The following is a 20,340-nucleotide window of genomic DNA, read 5'->3' on the forward strand; positions in this document are numbered from 1 at the left end:
GACATCTACATGTGAACTCTACCAGGTGAACTCTACCAGGAAGATAAGCTCAAAAGTACTCACAAGGCCAAGAACAAAGGAAGGTGGGGAACTGGAGAGCAACTGTTAACTATATACCATGACCCAGCAATTCTACTTCTAGAAATGCATCCTCAGGAGATCATCAGAACTTTTGACAAAATTGATTCTAAAGATGTAAAACAATAGCATCTGTAACAGGAAAAGATGGTATCAAAGTGAATGTGTAACAATAGAGGTGAGGTTACATAAATTGGGGTACTTTCATGCAGGTGAGAACTACCAAGTAGTCAGTAAAAGCCATGTCCTAGAAAGCTGACTAAAGCAAATCTTCTCCCAATGTATTGTTAAATACAAGAAAACAAGGTATAACACATTTAAATACAACCTAAAACAATATGCTTCATGAAAGAAGATGGCATTTGTGTATTAATTACAGATTGCCAGTTCTTACCCAATATCCATTCTCCCCTTTACCAATAGTAATAGAATCCAAATATGTAGGGCACAGCAATGTGCCCGTCTAATAAAAACTGCATTTCCCCAGGTCACTGTAGGTACGGGTGGTCAATGAAGCATAAAGTTTCTGAGTGCAAGTTGCCAAAAAACTCAAGAGGACTTAATTAGCTAGCAGCACCCTTGGCCCTTTCCTTCTTCGTGGGTGCAGAGGTCATAGTTAAAGCCCCAGCAGTCATCTTGCGACCATGAGGACAAAGGCCTCACACTGAAGATGGCACAGAGAGAGGAGAACTTGATACTATCTCAGAGTTGCTGTAACATCCCTGAACTTAATACTATGGATGAGGAGAGGAGAGCCAAATGTTTTTCTTATGTAATGTTAAAACGGTAAACAATAGTGGCTTTAAAAAGCCACTATTTTTTCAGATTTTTTTGTTCTCTCAGCTGACTGGTATAATGCTACTGTGTGTGTGTGTGTGTGTGTGTGTGCGCGTGTGTGTGTGGAGGTGAGTCACTGGGCACTGCAGGCCAGCCCCGCCTGCACCGCGGGAGACATTGGAGGATGTCCCTCGCCCTGTGGGCCTCTTACCTGGTGCATAGCTGCATTGCCTCTGCGGCCGCTGTGGCCTCATCCAGCAGGGACGCGTTGGCCATGTCCATGCCTGTGATGTCACACACCATGGTCTGGTAGTTTAGTAAACTCTCCAGTCTCCCCTGAGACACTTCTGGCTGGTATGGAGTATACTGGGTGATCCTATGAAAGACACAAAAGGCCATGTCCAAACTGTGACTCCACTATTCAGAAAAGTGCACAAAATGTCTTCACTTTGGAATTCAGTAACTGAAACTTAAGTCTGTCTTCTTTGAGAACTGTGTTTATCAGTAAGCTTCCCTTGAGAATTATATATCAGTAAGGAAGCTCAGACTTAAATCACAGTAACAATATTATCTTTTGTTTGGGCATATTCAGTACTTATGTTTCTTTCTATCTCTTTAAGGTACTTCTTAATCTTACATTTCTATTTTAATAACCTTATTGTATGTGTTTTATTGTAAGCTGGTTCTTAAAATCCACTTGAGCTTACCTATGGTATTATAAACAGAAATTTTACTTGCTGTTATCTCTCTGCTAGCTAAAAGCCTATCTCAATCACAGTCCACAATAGGAAAGCATCTAAGAATCTACTATCTAATACTCAAAACTGTTGTTTTATGGGGATCTTTGTTTAATACTAAGGAGGAGAAATTCTATGTGCGCCTAGGAAATTAACAAGAGGTCTATTTAAGAATCCTGACTAATCAGGGGCACCTGGGTGGCTCAGTCGGTTAAGCGTCAGCCTTCAGCTCAGGTATGATCCCAGGATCCTGGGATTGAGCCCCACATCTGGCTCCCCGCTTGGCGGGAAGCCTGCTTCACCCTCTCCCTCTGCCTGATGCTCCCCGTTTGTGCTCTCTCTCTGTATCAAATGAGTAAATAAAATCTTAAAAAAAAAAAGAATCCTGACTATTCAGTTATTAAGAGTCTGCAGAAGTTAACTCAAAATTCAAGGATATAAATGGTTAGAAGGCAGTATAGACATGAGTTTTAATATTATATCCTCTAGTTATTAGCCACAAATATTTCTTTAAGTATTTGAGTTAACACACTTTGTGCCTTCATCCTTTTTTTTCATTCCTTCATTCACTCATCCTACAAATATTACTGCATGCCTGTAAGTGCCAAGAACTAGGATAGGTTCTGCTGATGATACATCATAAGCAAATGGATAACAGTCCCTGATCTCAAGAGTATACTGTAATGGGGAAAAAGAGACAATAAATAAGTGAAATCATTTCAGAATGATAAATGTTTTAAAGAAAATAAAATCAGGTGGTATGATAGAGGGTCACTGAGGACTTGTGACACAGCTGCTATCTTTTTACCAAGAATCCATTCACCCTACCAAAGTGGGTCAGATTGGGATCCATGCTCCCACATGTGACTGCCATGGTTTCATAATTCTATTGTTTTTGTTCTTCTAAGCCAGAAAAGTATTAGGAAAAAATTTAGGCTTTTTTTTTTTTTTCCAAGCCCTATCCCTTTCTGTCTTGCTCTGGTAATCATGTGCAGGATGTTTCCATCCTTTCTCTTTCCTTTTTGAAGGCTTTGAAATTAATACTTCATATATTTGAGGGGGAGTGGGTGGGGGAACTTGCCTTACCAAGCAGTAAAATGTCAAGACTTCGAAATAATCTTCCCGAAACTTTTATTGGCATAGTTGTGTGTGTGTATGTGTGTGTGTGTTACAGCAGAGTACATTTTTGCTTCAGTTAACTCCTTGAACAGCCTGGCTTAGCAACTGTAAATCAGTTTGTCAAATTCTAAGTGGGTAGTGAACTGGAATGAATGAGGCACACAATACATGTTGTAGGCAAAGTAGAAAAGGAATCCGAGTAGAAATGGGGTCATACAAAAGGCAAAGACAAGGAGCAATTGTGACCTCACATCACTTTCACACACAGCATAGCCTGACACCACAAAGACATGCTTAGATGGCCTGGCTAACATGAAGCTTTCATTTTACTCAGAGTCATTATTTTACATATAGACAGATACACAAACTTGCTCATGCACACACCCGAGCATAAACATATTAGCTAGTCCATCCAATAAATGGGAAAGATTCAGTATACCCATAGACACAGAAAATACAATAGGAATAGAGAGAGCAATACTCCAGAGAATTCATCACAGCATGGAATATTGAAAAATTAGTAATAAGAACAACAAAAAAAGAGCAACAAAACTAAGTGTCCATCGAAAAGAAAACAATTAAATAGACACCATGCATACATAATACTACACATTTACTGAAAATGATGTATAAAAGAATAATTTCTGACATGGAGATGCTCCTGACATATATATATATATTTTTTTTAAGATTTTTATTTATTTATTCATGAGAGACAGAGAGAGAGAGAAGCAGAGGGAGAAGCAGGCTCCCAAGGAGCAGGGAGCCCGATGCGGGACTCGATCCCAGGACTCTGGGATCATGACCTGAGCCGAAGGCAGACGCTTAACCATCTGAGCCACCCAGGCGCCCATGACATATATATTTAAAAAGTACAGTGTCAAATACCATGATCCCATTTTTGTAAATTTGTAAAAACAAATGAACCAAAGTGTAAACAGTGTTTTTTCTCGGTGGCAAGATTAAAAGTAATTTTTACTTTCTTTTTATTGTATTCTGAATGTAAAAGACCTCAGCTACCATTTATTAACCATTTTCTGTGTCAGGAACTTATTTACAACCTTTTTCTGATTATCTTACACCTGCTTATTGTAAAAAGTTGGAAAACTCAGATAACTTTGGAGACAACAAAATTACCCATTATCCCAAAACTCCAAGATAACAACAGTTATCATTTACATGCATTTCTTTTCAATGTTTTTTTTCTCTTTTGTGACAGACACACTCAACTATGCTGCCCATTTTTCTGTTGCGCTGTCTGCCTCTTGTTGATTTGTGACTTTATGATCCTTTTTTTCTCCAGCTTTATTGAGATAATCAACAAAACAATATATATTTAAAGTGTACAAGGGCACCTGGGTGGCTCGTCAGTAGAGCATCCGACTTAATTTTAGGGTAGTGTGTTCAAGCCCCACATTGGGTGTGGAGTCTACTTAATAAGATAAGGTAAGATAAAATAAAATAAAATAAAATAAAATAAAATAAAATAAAATAAAATATGATTTGATATACATATTTTGTTAGATGATTACCACTATCAAGCTAATTAATTTACTCTTTTCTACATCATAATCATATTTATATTTAAAATAAGATTATACTCTATGTATAAAGTCTTCTGCCCTGATTTTATTTCTTAACATTATGCCATGGACAATTTCTAATAACTTTAATACTGTTCCACAACATAATTTTAATTGTTATGTGGCATTAAATCATCTTATTTACCATAATTTAAGTCCCCTCAAATTAAATATTACTTTTGGTTTTAAATATCAGAACTAGGGTAACAGTGAACAGCCTTCTCTTTGTCTTATTTCCTTCAGATAAATTCCTGGAAGTGGAATTCTGAATTGTATATGATAATTAATTTTAAGGTTCTCAGATATTGCCATGTTCCTCTCCAGAAAGATCATACCCTATATGTACTCTCTTAAGTAGTATAGTGATTCACAGATTTCCCTGCATTATCATGATACTAGTACTAAGAAGCCCTGGGTTTCAACCTTAATTCTTTAATGTACTATCTGTGAATTGGGACAAGTAACCAAATCTCTCTCTTCCAATTTCTCTTGGTGATCAATGAGGATAACATCACCTATATCATAGGTTCTTAGCACTCAAAGGACGTTAATATATATAAAGCATTTGGAACGGTAAAATCCTGCCCAAATATTAGTTGTCTTAAAAAGGTTTTTTTTGTTTGTTTGTTTTTTTAAAAAGGCGGGGGAGCGCCTGGGTGGCTTAGTTGGTTAAGCGACTGCCTTCGGCTCAGGTCATGATCCCAGGGTCCTGGGATCGAGCCCCACATCAGGCCCCCTGCTCAGCAGGGGGTCTACTTCTCCCTCTCCCACCTGTGTTCCCTCTCTCGCTATCTCTCTCTCTGTCAATTAAATAAATAAAAAAAAATCTTAAAAAAAAAAAAGGTTTTTTTCCCCCCTCTATTTTGATCTTTAAGAGGATTCACTCATAGTTCTGTTCAGATATTATTAGATATTTGTATTTGGAAAGGGTTTTTTTCTGAAAATTTATCACATCTCATGTCAGCTTCACATTGCCTATTCTTCCTCCAACTAGATCCCCAAACAAACTAGTTTCTCTTCCTAAAAATTCTTATTCCTTCAAAGCTGTGCCAATTCTCAAGGAGGAAACTGCAATTCTTTTGAGACCAAATCATGATCAATTCCCACGAGTCTTCCTTCCAATGTCCCATATCCACCCCTTTATCTTTGTTGCCTTACTGCCCTAATGCTGTGCTTAAAATAGGAACTTACTGAATATCTGTGGTGCAGAAGTGTGTAGTATTTACTTCCCTGCTTAATTGGAGATGGCTCCCCATTACCTACAGGGAAAAATCCAAACCTCCCAAGCACAGTCCTCCATACCTGAGACTGCATTGTTCCTTTGATAACAGACTTTTGAGATTTAATATTCTCTTCCCTTGCCAACCTTTCTCACCTTGCTCAACACTTTCATAAGCCCAAACTTCGGCTGATGCTGATTAGCCTTTCTAAAGGTAGAGAGTTTTGTAATTGTTTTCTTGCAAAAATAAACATATGATCCCACTTCTTTTACTTACAGTCTACACATTTTCTACACCACTAAAATATCAGGTATTAAAGGTCTTAACAAGCCTCTATTAAAAAACTCAAGCCAGTGAGCCTGAGGCCCAAGGACACTAACAAACCCTCATTTCAGGAGAAAAATGCTAATGGAGGGCCGGCTGTCATGTATGCAAAAGTTTAGTTGACTCAATTAGGCAAAATGTGGTGATTAAGAAAGTGTGTCTGTAATCTCCATTTTCTATATTTCTTTTCTTAAAAAAGATTTTATTTTTAAATAATCTCTACATCCAACATGGGGCTCAAACTCCCAATGCCAAGACCAAGAGTCACATGCTCCACCAACTAAGCCAGCCAGGCATCCCTACATTTTCTATATTTCAACTGACTATTTAACTCATTTCTATTTCTAGATGTATTTTAATATATTTTTAAAGCATCTGTAGATCCAAGAAGGCATTTTGTCAGGCTCAAACAGGATGCTTGATATCTTCAACAAGGCATTAACATTTATCCCAAAATAATCAGTATTTTCTATGACTTTTGGGCTGTGACTTTCTTGTGAGATTGAGAAAGAATGAGGTATTGCAGTAGGACATTCATAAAATTCTCTCATTTTAATCCCAGTGCCAAAGTTACACAAAACAGAAATAGCCACAAAGAAAATGTTAAGTCTTTTTATATTAAATACTGATACTATCAGCAGTCAAAGTTTTGTAACAGCGGGCCCCATAAAATAAAATTCTGGACCTGATGCAAATTTTCTTGTAAGAGCCCAAATGTTTGTATTCTTTAGAAGCTATGTTGTCCATTTATTTTCACCTCACGTCACCGGAATTTGTTGGTTCTGTCTCTACGGAAACCATTCAGAACAGAAGGGTGATACTGTGAAATCTCTTTACCCTCATGTGCACAGTCCTCCCTATCAGTGCTGGTGAGGTACAGTATTACCCTCTGGTTCAAATCAACTTTCAGTTAATGGAAAGGAACAATATTTAAAATGCTCCCAAAAACCAGGACTGAAAAGCAAAAACAACATTGTCTTCCTCTCAAAATGCTGGCAGCTCCTAAAGTAAATTAACACATCCACTCACAGCCAGGAAGCAATATGGTGAATATTCTCTATGGCCACCAAGAGTGAAGGCCGCAGGCCAGTATTCAGACAGCTAAAATGCTGCAGCTCATTCATGTGCTTCTGAGGCTTATTTTGTAAGGAGAAAGGCCATTCCCTTTTGAAATCAAACTTGGAGTTCAACCATGCAAACTTTTATCAGTACCACAGTGGGAAAGAAGCCTCAGCAAAGCAAATATATTCGCACTCACACCCAAAGCAAAAAAACTAGTTCTTTGAGGGTTCTTTCCTCTCTCTTACTAATTAAGAAATGAAGCATATTGAAACTAAAAGCTCTGGCCAGGGATGGCAAGGTAGGAGTGATTAGGCCAACAGATCTGGCTCCTGTAATGATGAGACATGAGCAACTTCATCCAGGACAAAGCACTCTGGTCAACCAGGACTGCTTTGCTTCCCATGCATCCAGGCTGACCACCGCCCTACCCTAGACAAATGCTTTGTGCCTCAGAACTACAGGTCTGGACTTGAGACAGCAGATGAGGATGGTCTGAATTGATGGCCAAACACATCAACTCCTCACAGACTCAAAGGCACAGAAACCAGTTATGCTTGTGGGTGGTATGATGGTAAATGAATATAAGTTCACATGTCATAAACAGTCGCCACAGTGGGTTTATTCCTGTACTAAGAACACTTTGTGCAAAGTTTGAGATTAAATAGGGTATCAGGTTTACTTTTCAAAATGCCAAAATTGAGGGCACCTGACTGGCTCAGTCGGTTAAGCGTCTGCCTTCAGCTCAGGTCATGATCTCAGGGTCCTGGGATCGAGCCCCATATCAGGCTCCTTGCTCAGCGGGCAGTTGGCTTCTCCCTCTGCTCCTCCCCTCCCTCTCATACTCACGCTCTCTCAAATAAATAAATAAAATCTTTTTAAAAAATGCCAAAATTGTCAAAAAGTTTGTATTCCTAGATGAGTCTGCATATTAGTGAGTGTGTGTGTGTGTGTGTGTGTGTGTGTGTGTGTGTGTGTGTGTGTATTAGAGATAGCTTGATGTTTTAAGGAGACAATGAGGGAGCAGGGAGGGGGTAAGCAGGAGCTCAGTGGAATCAGGGAAATGAAAAATTACAAAAATTAGGAAGGAGTATAAAATTCATCTGGGTTTGCTAATTGGTGCTCATAGAAGTTAGGCTCCTACCCTGCACAGAGGCTGAGAGGGCCCTATCTTTAGGTGTTGACTAGAACAAAACAGTAAAATTTTGGGGCAGCTTTGAGTTTTTTGCACAGGTACTTTCCTATTTTCTGTTTTTAAGGTAAAAAAAATGGACTAATGGATGTCTCAATAGTCTGTCTTATGAAGGTATAATGGAGAGCCTCATATAAGGCAATTATTTATAAGAATTCTGATCACAGAATTCAAATGAAATCTAACAAAATTTATTAAATAAAATATTTTACAAAAGATGCAAAGCGTTCAGCAATTTTTTAAGATTTATTGCGGTGGAGGATGTACTTGGGTATTTCAAAAGCTCATGTGGGGGCAATTTATGATTTCCCATAGAGAAGCCTACCTTCCCTTTACTATGTTGATTTTTTAATATATGCTAACCTGAAAGACAATCTTTACATCTTGCTCTAAATACCTTTGAATTACAGAGGCAATTGCCTATTCTGTCCTCACATAATATTGGTTGTACTAGAAATTAAAGTTACTTCTTATATCAAGTGTTATGCATTGAAACTTGTTTTTAAATGTTAACTGGCACTGCGGTGTCTGGGTGGTTCAGTTGGGTGAGCATCCAACTCTCGATTTCAGGTCAAGTAATGACCTCAGGGTCCTGGGATCAAGCCCCGTGTTGGGCTCTGTGCTCAGTGTGTAGTCTGCTTGCGATTCTCTCTCCCTCTCCCTCTGCCCCTCCCCCACTCATGCTCTCTATCTCTCTCTAAAATAAATAAATAAAATCTTGAATAAATAAATAAATATTAAGTGGCACTGTGTATATTAATGTAAAACAATGTTAATTTACTCAACTTTCCAGCTTACACCGCCTGGTATATCCGTGTAAGATGCTAATTTTTATGTATTGTTCTAGTTTCAGGTTATTTATAATATTTGATGTTTTGTAAAACTCGAATACTACTATACTGTATTTATGGACCAAATAAATGGTATCTGTATACTTGTTATACATGCTTGCATAGTTAAAAATAATAGTTATTTCTTATACCAACTAAGTGAAAGAAAAAGGCATCTAGGAATTACTGCCTCCCCACTCCATTTCTATGCTAGAAATAAGTGCACACATTCCTTTTGAGACTAAGTTCTCAATTGAAATAAAGTTTCAATTTAAAGATGCTGGTGTATACAGTGATGCTGATCCAAAAACAAGAAAAAGAAAGGCCCAGGAATCCCCATCTTTCTTCCTCTACAGTCAGACAATATTTCCCAATGGGCAGAGAAGCAGATGGGCTGGTCTTTGGAGCCAGGACTTCTCCCTGACAAAAATATCCAAGGTGTTGAGATGTGAACCTCTGTTTTGTTCTTTCTACCATACAGCCAACTACTGTCTGTATGAGATGTGAGAGGAGAACAGAACACACACCTGAGGACGTGCAGCTCAGCCCCTCCTTTTGCTGTTTCTAGAAGAGCCTGTTCACAGAATACATATGTTCTCTTTCTCTACAAAGTGCTAAGTAATAAACCGGATATTTTAATCTCCATTTACCTGATACTACATCTGCTTTTTCAACTGGTCATGTACCCAGAATATAAGGGGGAGGGGGGTGATAAAGGATACTCCTAAAATCCTGAGAAGATAATGGACTAAGATTCTGACTCACTGAGTAAGCTCAGACATAACCTTAAAAAAAAAAAAAAAAGAAAAGACACAGCCTTAAAATCCCAGTGTCTCCAAAGAATAAAGCCCTGAATCTGCCCACCTACAAGTTGACATCTTGCTCAATATGCTTACAAAGACAGAATAGACATTAAATTAGAGAGGACGAGATTACCAGCATCCACATTTTAGAGCTCTAAAATTTTTTATGGGAATAAAAGTGGAAAGAAACTCTGTATTTCCTCTATATTTGAGTAAGGAAATTTCCCAAGTCAGAGAAAACCAAGTAGGTTCCTGGAGGTCAGAGACAACACAGGAGTGTAGGTGTCAGTGTATAAGTTCTGACACTCCAAGGGGGAAGGAGGTGTGGGGAAACTGGGAGAATCATGCAAATCAAAACATAGTACTCTTGTTTTCAATCTAATAATACATTACCATCCTGCATTCTCCAGTAAATTCCGCAGAATCGTCTGTGGCACGAAGCAGTTATAATAGCCCATGCCCATATACGATCTCCAGATCTGGTTTTTGCTGGAAATGGCATGCAGAGTTGTAAGGATTTCATTTTCACCTGATTATAAGAAAGAGAGAAATATTACAGACAGAAAACATCTCAAAAGAGAGCTCCAATTCTAGTTTAAGACCTTTGTTTTCTTTAAATATATATATGAAAATATAAGAATCAATTCCCCCACAATACTAAGTACTGTATGCAGAAATCTCAAAAATCCCAAAACAGCACTCAATTACCCTCCAGTTTGGTTCCTCTTATTCTTTTTTGGCTCTTCTTTTTTTTGGCTTTGTTAGAATTGCCCAATTATAATACTTGCCTCATTCTGAGTTTATTCTGTTCCCTTTACATTTCTGTGGTATTTACACCAAATAATTCTGCTTTTGTGGCGTGCCTCGGTGGCTCAGTCGGTTTAAGTGTTGGACTCTTGCTCAGCACAGCTTCTGCTTGTCCCTTTCCCTCTGCTCCTTCCCCACCCCCCTCAAAAAAATAAATAAAATATATTTTTTAAAATTCTGCTTTCTCTTAGTAAAATATTGGTTTAAGTCTTAAATAATACATGACCTATATTTTTCTCTAAAACTCCTCTGCTAACTTTGATGTTTTTTCCTTTGTGTCACTTAAAAGACTACTTACAAAAAGGCCTTCACCGAACGGTGTAAAGTATCAGTTGTAATAAAAGATGCAGTTTTGGGCGCCTGGGTGGCTCAGTTGGTTGGGCGACTGCCTTCGGCTCAGGTCATGATCCTGGAGTCCCGGGATCGAGTCCCACATCGGGCTCCCTGCTCGGCAGGGAGTCTGCTTCTCCCTCTGACCCTGTTCCCTCTCGTGCTCTCTATCTCTCATTCTCTCTCTCTCAAATAAATAAAATCTTAAATAAATAAATAAATAAATACATAAATAAATAAAAGATGCAGTTTTAACCAGCATTCCCATTAGGACACTTTGATAATTAAGAAGGAATAATAAAAGCCCTTGGATGCAGGTGACACCCTATTTGAGGTCATTCATATAATAACAACAAAATCTGACTTCTGAGCATTACTCTTTGCCAGGAATTGTACCAAATGCTTTTCAAGCAGCTTAGGAATCTGAGGCATACACAGATCACTTGCCTGAGGCTACATGGCTTTAAATTGAATGGTTAGAACCCAGTCTGTCTAATTCCAGATTCTACACTTCCCCACTGGGCCAAGTACAGACCTGCTACAGGTATAGCACTTATACTGAAAGACAGTTTCCAGACACAAATGACCTTACATGGTTCTTTCTCTGCCCTTCTGCATAAAGATACATCATTCTGGTAAAAATTTAACTACTTGGGCAAATGTCTGGCTCCTTTAGGATCTTCTCAGGGATTCAGCCACTTAAATCTTAGAATTGTCTGATTTTATTGTTACTATATCAGAGAAAAATCTATATACAGCAGTCACTAAAATGGCAAACTAGCTAAGAGGATGCTTCACTTTGTTTTAATCCTACTGAACTCTATGTAAATATTACTCTCATTAATCCTTCTTTATCCTCAATGAAAACACTTTTACCCTCCATCCCACCTTCCCACTCCATATGCGTTCACAAGAAGTAAGTTCACAAGAGATGTGTCATTTTGCCAGACTAGGTTAAGGAAAGAGAAGACAGTTTTGTAAGTATCAGTTTCATGAGTAAATGTCATCCAACTGCCTTTTGACAGACAATCTTACCTTCTTCCATTGAAAGTTTAGGAACTGTAAGTGAAAGTTCAATAAACCAGTATCTGGGGAGATATGCAAGTACCGCATCCTTAGGAGCAATCGTGCAAGAAATCCAATCACTTCCCAAAGCCTTCTTAGGAGAGGGTGATTGAGAACCCATTACCAGCTGGGATTGACTAGCAGCGCCTGATAGGCACACAATTCAACAAGGCCAACTTCAGTTAAGATCTTGTTTAAGAGGGATCCCTGTTCCATATTATGTCATGAGGACAAAAGGTCTAGCTCCCAAATGAGAATGGTCTGTGAAGGGCTTTATCTGTCAAATCAAGAGTTTAACCTTTAGGAATAATAGAGTAATGAATAATATGATCTTTCCTACATTATAGAAAGATAATTATTGATATGGTGGCTAGGTCAGAGGGAAAACCCTGGAAACAGGGAGATATGGTAAGAAGCTAGTACAGGAGGGAGATGGGAAAATGAGTGTTGTGAATTGAACTGTGTCCTCTAAAAAGATAGTTGAAGTCCTAACCCCTGATACCTGTGAACGTGATCTTATTCGGAAATAGGGTTTTAATGATGTAATCAAGTTAAGATGAATACATGCTATATTAGGGTCAGTCCTAATTCATGACTGCTGTCCTATAAGAAAAGGGAAATGTGGACATAGAGCCACACATATGAGGAGAACACCATTTGAGGACAGAAGCACTATAGGATAAAGTCTTGCTTCTCAAGCTTGACTTTTTCTTATTTACCTTCTTTTGGGAACAAAGTGAGTTAAACAAATGAGCAGTCCTCTGTACACCAAGGACACACTAATGGACACTCTTGAGTCATCAAGAGTAGGGTGGGTTCTTGGCCATGCTTCTGAAATGCTTGCCATTTACTCCAGAGCAAACCCCACAGTAGTGCACATTCTTCTCTTCCTTCCAACCTGACAAAAACAGCTTCCTCCTGTAAACAGGCCCAATTCCAGTAACTGCCTTCCTTAATGTGAATGGTCATGAAACTAACCAGGGGGGAAATGAGACAGAAAGAGAAAGAGACAGTGTGTCATTCTCCAAATGCTTGCCTACAGTCAGTCACTGTGCATTCTTATGCACCCCCAGCCACAGAAGTCCTTAAGTAGTCCTTCTGGAATTCAAGCAATAATTTCTTTTATTACGGAATAAATGCCTGCTTTTGACTTTGTTTATTCCACTGCCTCTGAGCATTGCATAATGCCCTGGTTCTAATGTACCAAGAACAGAGTTTCAGTGACTTCGGCACCACTCTCTAAGAATCCACAGGTGGATCTCATGCTGTTCCTCTTCAAAGAATTCAGAATGAACAATTTCTCCTTACATAATTCCACATAGGAGACTTTCCAATAGCAGCTCCCTTGTCACCAGCACCTAAAATATCAAGCAGGGCTTTGTACCAACCACCACACCAAATAAATACTTTCTAACAGGAATAAACCAATTTAGCTATTAAATAGTCAATGCACTCTAGGCCCAGGTTTTTGTTTTTTTCTTTTTTTTAAGATTTTATTTATTTGACAGAGAGCACAAGCAGAGGGAACACAAGCAGGGGGAGTGGGTGAGGGAGGAGTGGGTGAGGGAGAAGCAGGCTTCCTGCTGAGCAGGGAGCCCGATGCGGGGCTCGATCCCAGGACCCTGGGATAATGACCTGAGCTGAAGGCAGCTGCTTAACCGACTGAGCCACCCAGGAGTCCCTAAGACCAGGTTTTAATTTTCCATGTATGTGAATTTTAACAAGAATTAAAAAATGTCATTAGGAAAGACAGGCAGGCTGTATGGGTGCATACACACATTGTCCCCCACTCTTAAGCCTTATCCTTAACACATAACTATATGGTTACTTTTTGTGTCAATTATATGAAAAAAGTGTATCCATGCTTTGTTTTTGGCTTTTGGCATCTTAAAATATTAGGTCTAAGTTTTCAGAGAGGTATTTATGATTCTGCCATTTATATTAAAAAAAGAATAAATACATATGCATATGCTATATATTAACAGAATATCTATGGAATGATTCTCAAGAAACTGATAGGAGGAGACTGAAGGAGTCTTGCTTTCTCAAAACCTACATATCTTTCTGTTTTTTAATTTTGGACAATATGCGTATATTATTCAAAAATTAAAAATTCAATTAAAATGTTATGCACAAAAAAAATCCTCCTTGTGAAATATATGAGTGCAGACAGCTGTCAGTCCCCACAGTGGTCAAAGGTCCACAGAGCATTTTCCGGGAAGTCCAGCAGCACCCAGCGCAGAACAGCCACTCAAACCAGCGTTGGAGCCTCCCTCCCACTCCCTGCCCTTCGTGTACTTGGAAAAATACTCAGAAAAGGTCTCCAAGGAAATCATCAGGACTGAAAACCAACACAATCATATTTGAATTTGCCCAGAAAGGCCTTTTTCTGCCAGAGGCTGAAGGGGAAAGCTGGGGCCAGAATGTTAGGACAGAGACTGCCTTAGCATATTTTTCTTGCCAACCTGCAGATGCTTGGCTTCAAAGCTGCTCAGAAAACCATGGGGTGGGGTCAAGGGTCTCAATCAAGATAAACAGACCATGAGTGATAGCACTTGTCCAGACATTTTCTGATTTTCTCAGTGGAACGTGGAATTTGCAAACAAATTCCATTGTAATGTGTAGCCTTTCTGTAGCATCACCTAATCATTTGCAGCACCCCTCTCCTCCCCCCATAACAGCCTGACTTAAACCCACTTACCCAGCCCATAAACCCTACTTCCTCTCATTTGTCAAATTTCCTCCCCAACGAAGGACAGTTTCACAACCAAAGTCTGTGAATCACAGAATTTCTTCATTCTAGGAAGGTAAACCAATCTGTAAGCTCTGCGTAGTGTAGAATAAGGACATGGAAACTCTTCAAATTGAAAACTCTTTGAGTCTCACAGAGGGGCACCCGCCCTATGTGACAAGATGTGGTTGGGACAGGACAATGCAGGCCTGACTGGGGCTATGATCCACCTGACCCTAATCCTGCCAGGTTCTTCCCCATCTTATTGCTCAGTTAATTAACATCCCATTGCACCCAGCCCCTCATTACCCCCAGGGGCACTTCCAAAGCCAAAAGGAGGTGAGGCATGTCCCTACAGCCCTTCCTGTTCACCCAAAAGAAATACAGGTTCAAGATCTTAATACTAGCTGTAAGAAAATGAGAACATCGCACAGTGGGGAAGTGAGGACAAGAGGCACCATGTCTGTTATTTTCCCCCTGGTCTTGGGTCACAGTACTTTCTATGGGAGGCCTCCTCTATCACCTCTCTTCATTTAATCTATGAATACTGTTTTTTTTTTTATTATGTTCAGCTAGCCACCATACAGTACATCATTAGTTTTTGATGTAGTGTTCCATGATTCATTAGTTGCGTATAACACCCAGTGCTCATCACAACACGTGCATTTTTTAAAGAAATGTACAGAGAAACGTTGCAATTCACATTTATCTGGAATACCAGTTTACCTGTATAATCAGGCCAAATGGTAAGTTTTAAATGAGAATCAGGGTGGAAGTCCTGGAGTATTTGTTTTTCCTCTTTGCTGCCCTGCGGGGACGTTGTTACAGCCAGCAGAGCAAAAACAAGAAGGGAAGGATATGTTCTAGGAGTCCAACTCAAACAATTTAACATGCTTGCAGGAAAGAGATAATTTTTTTATAGATGAAAGGAATAGGCATAGGGAGAAAGTTCTAGTCCAACCCAGAATCTCACCCACTAAATTATACTCTCTTGGGGCTCCTGGGTGGCTTTAGTCGTTGGGTGTCTGCCTTTGGTTCGGGGTCATGATCCCAGGGTCCTGGGATCAAGCCCTGCTTCAGGCTCCCTGCTCGGGGGGAAGCCTGCTTCTCCCTCTCCCACTCCCCCTGCTTGTGTTCCCTCTCTCGCTGTGTCTGTCAAATAAATAAATAAAATCTTAAAAAAAATTATAATCTCTTTGTGAGGAGCGGCATAGCAGGTTGCTAGGCACATAGTAAGTGCTCAGAAAACACAGGTGAATAAAGGTGTTGCAATGAAAACTCTCCTAAATTCCCACAAATATCTAGCTCAATATTCACAATAATCACCCATCACAGAATCTCATGATGACAAAGCAATGCACAAACTGTTCTCACGTTTAGTTCAAATACATCCTTAAAAGTATGGGCTTCAAAGAAACATTTATAAATGGAAAACCCACAGCTATTAAGTTCTGTGAAATAACACAGTGCATTAATTAATACAATAATTTCAGAATTTTAGAAATTTTATTTCCTCCTTGTTTAATCAGTATGTTGATGATGTGGGCATTGAGAATCCTTACTAAAATTCTGTTTGCATCTTTGTAAAAATACTTTTGGGGGGGGTTAAGCATCTACTACTTGGATGCTCACAATAGCTATTCTGAACCTTATCCACTTTTCTCTAATGTTCAGTCTCATGTTTCCTGTCTCTCACTCACATCGTCAGACAGGCAACCCCTCAACTCTTCTTACTTCTGAGTGTCCTTACATCCTCAGGTGGACTTTATTCCCTCTTATGCCTAAGAAAGGTCCAGAATATGCGAGTAGGGTCCACAACCCCCTGCCTGAAAATTTATCCTCCAGCCTCTTTAATTACTTCACTTCAGACAGCTCTGCCTCCTTTTACATGCTCTATTTCCCAGCATCCTGACTTCCACTTTTCTCCCCATATTCCATCCCTAGGACATCTCACTCCCATGAATTCAGTTAGAAGACTCACTATATCTGGAACTCCATCTATCATCTCTCTCTCTCGAGCTCTAGACTCATTATTTCCAACTACTGTTTCAACATTTCCAAATGCATGTTCCATGAACACCTCAAACAATTCTGCTCAAACATTCATGATCTCTCCTTCCTCCAGAACCCTCTCCTTCTCCCTGTTTCCTGTTAATGACATTACTATCACCACACTCAGCCTAGAAATTGACAGCCCACCTGTTGCCCCTCTGGATCAACCACCATGTTTATACTAAAACCGTAATCCCCAGAGGCTGCTCCCAGCCAATTACTAAGAACAGCAAGAGAACTAATGCAGACTCATTCTTGCAGGATGTGGGAACCCTCCCATGGGTGACTTTAGCTCAAGGACTCCCATTTGACCAAAACTTTCTTAGATCTGTGCTTGCAGCCTAAGATTTTCCTAGCCATTCCTCCCCTTCTCTTCCCCCTTCCACCAGGGTCAGACCTCACAGTCTAAAGACTCCCCTGCCTTCTCCTGTTCCCACTCCCAATAAATTTCTTGCATATCTAATATCATCCTGGTGAGTACATTTTGCTGTACCTGAACTAATGCACATTTCACCTCTAAACTTTCCAACAATCTCCCAGCTGGTCCCCTTGCCTCTGATCTCAGAGGCACTCTGCAAAACACAATCATGTCATTTCCCTCTGTAATAACTATTAATGTCTTCTCATTACAGAGACAAAACAAATTCCCTATCATGGCTCTGAGCCCTCTATATAGTGTTTTCAGTGCCTTTCTGCATACATGTTCTACATACATGGTCATTAACCATATCCCTCAAATAACCATGCCTCTGCTCATGCCTTAACCTCAGCCAAAGCATTCATCCTATTTACAGATCTTTTTTTTTTAAGATTTTATTTATTCATTTGAGACAGAGAGAGAGAGTACATGAGCAGGGGGAGAGGCAGAGGGAGAGGGAGAAGCAGGCTCCCCGCTGAGTCAGGAGCCCAACGTGGGACTCGATCCCAGGACCCCGGGACCACAACCTGAGCAGAAGGCAGATGCTCAATCATTTGAGCCACGCAGGTGCTCCCCTTATTTACAGATCTTACTGCTACTCAATATCTATCTCCCTATTAGTTATAACCTATAGTCAGGGACCGTATCTTTTATCATCTTTTACCTCTTGACTCTTACCCTCAGGGACTGAAACAGTATCTTATCTCCAACAGAAGCTTCTCAATTAATGAGAAAGGGAAGATGGAGGAAGCTATAGAAATAGATTTGATGATAGTAGCTTATAATACTCCTTAGCAGTAACACTATATGATACAGTATGACTGATTTCATTGATAGCATTGAATATTTTTAAAAGTTAAATAAAAATCATTGTAATTTAAGATAGGAAGTATGTGCTAATTTGGATGAATGTGGCAGTTTAAAAAAAAAAGTCTGCAGGGAAAAAAATGTCTGCAGGATGTTTTTAGGGCAGTGAAACTATTCTGTATGATACTTAGAGGTGGATACATGTCTTTATACATTCCTCCAAATCCAAAGAATGTACAACACTAAGAGTGAACGTTAATGTAAACTATGAACTTCGGGTGTTGATGTGTCAATGTACGTTCATCAGTTGTAACAAATGTATTGCTCTGGGGGGTATATTGATAATGGGTGAGGCTACCTGGGGGCAGGAGGTATGTGGGAACTCTGTACCTTACATTTAATTTTGCTGTGAACCTAAAATTAATCTAAAAAATTAAAGTCTAATAAAAAAATACATCTGCAGATTTGTTTACAGTCCCTTTCAAAGGGTGGAGACTTAGCATAATATCCTCTAGGTCTATCCACATTGTTGTAAATGGTACGATCTCATTCTTGTGGCTGTGTAATATTCCTTCTTTTGGCTGTGTAATATTCCTATGTAAATATTACACAGCCACAAGAAGGATGAGATCATACCATTTACAAACATACATACCACATCCTCCTTATTCATTTTCTATCTATGGACACAGGTTGCTTCCATATCTTAGCTATTGTAAATAATGCTACAATAAACACAGTGCATGTATCTTTTTGAATTAGTGGTTTTTTTTTTTGAATTAGCGTTTTCATTTTCTTTGGTTAGATATCCAGTAGTGGAATTATTGGATCGTACTTTATTTCTTTAACTTTTTAGAAATTCCATACTGTTTTCCACAGTGGCTGTACCAATTTACATTCCCACCAACAGTGTACACGTGTTCCTTTTTCTACAACATCTTTGCCAACATTTGCTATTTGTTTTTATTTTAGCCATTCTGATGGGTGTTAAGGCGCTATCTCGTTTTGATTTGCACTTCCCTGATTATTAGTGATGTTGAACATCTTTTCATGTGTTTGCTGGCCATTTGCATATCTTCTTTGGAAAAATGTCTATTCAGGTCCTCTGCCCATGTTTTAATCAGATTGTTTTAGTGTTGAGTTGTATAAGTTCTTTATATATTTTGGATATATTATGCTAAGAGAAAGACAAATACATATGATTCCACTTGTAAGTGGAATCTAAAAAACACAATAAACAAACAGAATCAGAACTATAAATACAGAGAATTTGGGGTGCCTGGGTGTCTCAGTCGTTAAGCGTCTGCCTTTGGTTCAGGTCATGATCCCAGGGTCCTGGGATCGAGCCCCGCATCGGGCTCCCTGCTCCGCAGGAAGTTTGCTTCTCCCTCTCCCACTCCCCTGCTTGTGTTGCCTCTCTCACTGTGTCTCTCTCTGTCAAATAAATAAACTCTTAAAAAAATAAAAATAAATAAATACAGAGAATTTGATCATTGCCAGAGAGGAGGGTGGGGAAATGGGTGAATGGCAGTGGGAAATACAGGCTTCCAGCTATGGAATGAATAAGCCACGAGAATAAAAGGCACAGCATAAGGCATACGGTCAATGATAATAGCAGCATTCTATGGTGACAGATGGTAGCTGTCCTTGTGGTCAGCATAGAGAAGGTATAAACTTGTCAAATCACCATGTTGTGCGTCTGAAACCAATGTAACATTGTGTGCCATTTATATTCAAATATAAAAAAATTTTTAAGTGAAAGTTAATTCCCCTTCCCTTGAATTCAGGGCAGACTTAATGAGTCACTCTAATCAACAGAAAGTGGTGTTAAGTGATGCTATCGGAATTCCAAGGATAGATCATAAAAAGGATAGCTTTTGCCTGGCTTTCTTTCCCTCTCTTGAATCACTGTCTCTGGGGGAATCTGGCTGCCGTGTGAGGACAGGTAGGCAGCCCGTGGGGAGACCCATGTGGGGGCACTAAGACCTCCCACTCACAGCCAGCCCCAACTTGCCAGCTGTCACGCGTGAGCGACCCTGCAGGCGGCTCCTCCAGGCCCAGATGAGCGACCGCACTGAGACCTCAGTATTTTGAAAGACGCTGAGCCAGAATCATCCAGCCCAGCTGCTCCTGGAACTGTGAGGATAGTAAATGTTCATGGTTGTTTTAAGCCACAGAATTTTGCAGTTAATTTCTTATACAACAGGAGATAACAGATGTAATAGCTTCCCCCCAAAAGTCAGTTTTTAAATTAACATTAAAGAATTAATTTCATTTATATAAAATATATTTGATGATACTGGATAAATTCCATGATCCTTTAGCAAGATGAAGAAAAAAAGTTGTTTTTACATTTTAAAAAGTTTTTTGTCCCAGTCACAGGACCTATTTTATTTGGCCTCTCATTC

General features: G+C 39.4%; 1 protein-coding gene across 3 annotated transcripts in view; it reads right to left on the reverse strand.

The window, feature by feature from the left end:
- GLDC (glycine decarboxylase) overlaps positions 1–20,340 on the reverse strand; it is a 100,545-nt gene that overhangs the window by 72,012 nt on the left and 8,193 nt on the right. For all 3 annotated transcript variants that reach the window (XM_025887885.2, XM_073880756.1, XM_073880757.1), the window contains exons 3-4: positions 10,116–10,251; positions 1,067–1,231 (exon numbers count right to left, since the gene is read on the reverse strand). In XM_025887885.2, coding sequence (XP_025743670.1) covers positions 1,067–1,231; positions 10,116–10,251 — 301 coding nt within the window. The remainder of the gene's footprint in view (positions 1–1,066; positions 1,232–10,115; positions 10,252–20,340) is intronic.

The sequence above is a fragment of the Callorhinus ursinus genome, unplaced genomic scaffold (genome assembly GCF_003265705.2).
Source record: "Callorhinus ursinus isolate GAN/ISIS: 27379988/994484 unplaced genomic scaffold, GSC_fseal_2.0 scaffold39, whole genome shotgun sequence".
Lineage (NCBI taxonomy): Eukaryota > Metazoa > Chordata > Mammalia > Carnivora > Otariidae > Callorhinus > Callorhinus ursinus.